This window comes from Impatiens glandulifera, chromosome 7, assembly GCF_907164915.1.
Source record: "Impatiens glandulifera chromosome 7, dImpGla2.1, whole genome shotgun sequence".
Taxonomy (NCBI): domain Eukaryota; kingdom Viridiplantae; phylum Streptophyta; class Magnoliopsida; order Ericales; family Balsaminaceae; genus Impatiens; species Impatiens glandulifera.
The window spans coordinates 36,166,246-36,171,126 of record NC_061868.1 but is presented as its reverse complement, the minus strand read 5'-3'; the positions used below and the strand labels follow the sequence as shown (position 1 = coordinate 36,171,126).

Here is a 4,881-nt window from a genome sequence, read left to right as displayed (position 1 = left end):
AAGTTATTTTTTCTTATTTTGAAATCGTCAATATCATTAACTAAATAATTGATAATAGGAAATTTATTCGTAATTGTATTAAAATATTAAAAAAAATATACATAAGATAAATCAGTTCAATTTATAGTTTTACTGTAAAATTGTTCAATAAACACTAGTCAATTAAATCTTGCATGTATTAACTATGTCAATTTGTAGTATTAATATCCACCACTAGGTCTTTAACTTTAAGAAAATGATAAGACATACTATGAATATCATATGAGTCAAAATAGTCATTGATTCAACTATGATGACTTCAAATTTAGATCTTAGTTGTAAGTCATCTAAATAAACCAAACCAAAAAACACGTTCTTGAAGAAGTCTTTCATCACATCCGACACGATCTCTCGAGACTAATGAAATGGTTTTAGTCGGATCAAACAAATTCTAGAAGCCGCCCAATTCTAGAAAAAAAAAATAAGGGAAGAAATGATCTGTTAATTAACCAATATTCCTAATAACAAGTAAAATGGAAAATCCAACCTAAAAAATGATAGGACATACTATGAATATCATGATGAGTCAAAATAGTCATTGATTCAAGGATGATAACTTTAAATTTAAATCAATTTGTTTTTTTTGTAAGTCATTCAAATGAACCAAATCAAAAACACGTTCACGAAGAAGTCTTTGATCACATCCGACACCATCTCGAGACTAATGAAATAGTTTTAAATCGGATCGAACAATTTCTAGAAGCCACCCAATTCTAGAAGAAGATGTTTAAAATAAGGGAAAGTAATGATATGTTAATTAACTAATATTCCTAATAAATGGAAAATCCAACCTAAAAATGATAGGACATACTATATGAATATCATGACTAGTCAAAATAGTCATTGATTCAAGGATCATAACTTTAAATTTAGATCTATTTATTTTTGTAAGTCATTCAAATGAACCAAATCAAAAACACGTTCTCAAAGAAGTCTTTGATCATCACATCCGACACCATCTCGAGACTAATGAAATAGTTTTAAGTCGAATTAAACAATTCTATAGAAGCCGTCCAATTCTAGAAGAAGATGTTTAAAATAAGGTAAAGTAATGATCTGTTAATTAACCAATATTCCTAATAACAAGTTACAACCATTAACAACTTGATGATCAAGTAGAATCCAAAAACCAACCTAAAAAATAAGTCACTAAAATAAGAGAATTTTCAAATAATAACAACTATAATTTGTCTGATTGTAGTACACAACAGTAGTCTTGTAAACAAGAAAGCCACATCACATTTCCACCAATTTGAACTTTTTAACCTAATAAAATTATAAAAGTGGTCCCCACAATAGCAAAATTATCTTCATAAATACCCCTCTCTCAACCCATTTCACAAAACCCGCTCATCTCATTTCATTAAAGAAACCAAACCAAAACAAAACATTAAAAAATGGGCAACAGCTTCGGTGGAAGAAGAAGTGCAAAAGTGATGAAGATAAATGGAGAAACAATCAAATTCAAGACTCCGGTTCAAGCTGGGGATATAACAAAAGATTATCCGGGTCATGTTCTTCTCGAATCCGAGTCTGTTAAGCACTATGGAATTCGGGCAAAGCCATTGGAGCCATGGCAAGAATTAAAGTCAAAACGTCTTTATTTCATCGTCGAACTTCCTAAGGTTCAAGAAGCCCGACCGAGGAGGGCTCGATCCGGTATAAACATGAGTGCTAAGGACCGTTTGGAGAGTTTAATGTTGGCAAGAAGGTCGGTTTCTGACCTAACTATCCTTCGGCCGGCGAGTTTGTCGGAGGTGGATGGTGGAGACGCCGGAGGGCAGGCTGCTGGGGAAGGGGCTGGGGCACAGGGGGCAAGTGTGAGGGTGAAGATGAGGCTTTCGAAAGCTGAAGTGGAGAAGCTGATGAGAGAGAGTAAAGATGAGGCTGAGGTGGCAGAGAAGATCGTCGGACTTTGTATGGGAAGAGGCGCCGGCACCGGCGCCGGTGGGGATGGTGAAATGGCGGTGCAACGGCAGAGGAATGTTCAATGGGGGGCGGGTGATAAAGGAGGACTAAAGCCTCGACAGGTACAATTTTAATTTGTTTTCAAACAATTATTTTAATTAAAAAAAACCTCTAAGAAAACATAATATTTAAACACGGCTATCATGATGATTTATTAGAAAATTTATTAAAAGATGATAAATTCAATTCTCGCGGGATACGCAAAAGAATGACTTAAGATATTAAGTTAAATAAATATAAAGTGTTGTTAGTTTATTTGGTTAAAGAATTGTATTTATTTTGTTAGGTTGCAAGTTCGAATCATACAAATAACATTTTTTATTTTATTTTTAACCGTTTTAATTTTATGGGCGGGTTAACTCACAATCTGACCCAAATATCCATTTACTCTCACATATATATCCAAATTAACCACCACTATCGACCAGACAATCCGGACACTTTAAAAATTAAGCATTATTATATATATAGATTCTCTTTATTTTTAGATTATTATGTCAGACAATTTTAAATTATTAATTTTTTTAAAAATTTAAAATATCAAAATATTTTAATACAAAGATAATGTTAAAAGAAGTATATTATACAAGTTTTAATATTTTAAAAGAATGTATATTTTGTTTTTAAAATATTAGATGTACAAACTTAAATCTATTTTAAAACTAATACTGTAATATTTATTATCTAAATCTTAATTCAAAATATTTTTAAAAAAATAGAAAATATGGGTTGTTGATTTAAAATGAAATTAGAGTTAACTATCTTTTCCATGTAAAATGATTAAAAGTAAATTTAATCATTGGACCATGATCTTTTTTAATCATAATTATTTTTAACTAATTAATTATTGACAATAAAAAACATTAGTTGTCAATGTTTGACCAGCAGGAATTACTATTCAATTTTCACGTGCATGGCCACAAAGTTAGTTAGGCACCCTTTTTCTGATCTTTGACCATCAAATTTCTGAATTTTATTATAATTATTTTTTTTTTAAAATTTTAAATTATTAAAATATTAACACAGTAATATGAAACTTAGTTATAGGGTTATTATAAAAAGAATATATTTTATTAGAAAACATTTTATTGATAAAAAAAATTATTTGGATTGTAATTGCATGGTTTAATTATTATATATAATACCTTTGTTTTTTTAAATTTAATAAAAATAAAATAAAAGTATTATAGTATTTTAATTGATGAAATTAGTGATTTGATTAATAGAATAATAGTGATGTGATAAAGAAAAAAAATCTAAAATGGTAAGAAAATTAAAATAAATAAAAAAAACTCATCAAACTATCTATTAGTGGTAAGGTTAGAGTAATGTTGGTAGTTGTATTAATTATTGTCAACTTGATTTAAATAATAATTTTACCTTATACTAAAATTAAAATATTATTTGTACTACTTTAACATTACCTAAATACCTTATAATAATGTGAATATCTATTTCAACATGTAATTTTTTCTTTGGAATTTTTATTTTATTTAAAGAAGATTCTCAACATTATTTCTCACCCACACCTAGCTCTCGATCTCTCCAATTTTTTTTTATTAAATCTTCTTTTATTAATAAAAAATGAGAAACAAATTAAGAAGATACAAGTAAATGACTTTCAAAATCTTTGGCCCCTCTAACTACTATACCAACCTTGAAATCTTATACTAGACTTTTCTTAATTAATTGATCATGTCTTAAGTCAACTAAATGTTGTTATTTTCTCCTTTTAAATAAACATTATTTGATTAATTGGAAGATCCACGTGTCGGTAACAAATATATTGTTCTAGCATAGAATACTTTTAAGGATTAATATGTGCAAAAACATGATTGTAATTTGTAACATATTAGAAATGTTATCTAACTATTTCTATAGATTGAGAAATCAAAATTGATATAAATAAGGTTTTTAAATAGCTAGGTCAAACAATTTTATTCAAAGTGAAAGAGAATTTGGGAACTACCCATGACTTATTTCACATGCTTGGTTTATTATTTGTCTCCTAATTAAATCCCTTCAATTTATTTATCAAAGATAAATTTGTTTATAATTATAGATGAGATTGACATCATTATATTTATTGGTGTTGTGCTCAACAAATGGGAATATTATATTGTCACATTTTGGCATGAAAGTCTATGGATAGGTGAAGGAAAATAAATTAATATTTTAGGTTGTTACTTGTTAGATAGATAATATAGTATTTAATGCCCTTTAACTATCTTTTTTGGGTTACATTATTTCATATATTGTCAACAACAACTATTTTTTCTTTAAAAACAATGAGATCGAGCTCGTTCTGAATAATTTCTTTTTGTATGGTACAGAAGCGAGTGGGGTTCTCGCCAATTATAGAAGGAGAAATTCAAGTAGCGGTGGCATCCTAGAAATGAAATGACAAGGTTTCAAAATAAATGTATTGACTATTATTAATGAGTAGTTTCCTTGAATTTGCCTTTATTGACATTTCCAGGAAAAGAAAATTTTCAGTAGAATCATGAGAAGAATTTTATACCCTTTTTTCTATTTACTTATAAAGGTATAAACATGTTCTTTCAGATCATGCTGAGACACATGTATAATATATAAGTTATGATATATATATGTTTACTCAATATTGATGTCGCCTTATCTATGTATTAAATCATATATATATATAAACCTATTTATCATCAAGTTGGTTTAATTTACATGTTTTGGAGAAAGAATTAAAAAGAATATTAGGTGGCTTAATTAATATAAAACATTTGAATGTATTAATTGATGAAGAACGTGTTAACTAGCATAAAAAATGGAAAGTATTTTAATATTTTAAAATTATGAATTATTTAAGATTAGTTTTATATAACTTATATATTAAAATAACAA

At 27.9% G+C, this 4,881-nt stretch overlaps 1 protein-coding gene across 1 annotated transcript; it reads left to right on the top strand.

Annotated features, from left to right (window-relative positions):
- The first annotated feature begins 1,376 nt into the window (after positions 1-1,376).
- Positions 1,377-4,628, top strand: LOC124945867 (uncharacterized protein At1g66480). Its single transcript, XM_047486382.1, has 2 exons — positions 1,377-2,069; positions 4,341-4,628. The coding sequence occupies exons 1-2, from the start codon at positions 1,437-1,439 to the stop codon at positions 4,398-4,400; spliced, it is 693 nt and encodes a 230-aa protein (XP_047342338.1). The 5' UTR covers positions 1,377-1,436; the 3' UTR covers positions 4,401-4,628.
- Positions 4,629-4,881: the final 253 nt, after the last annotated feature.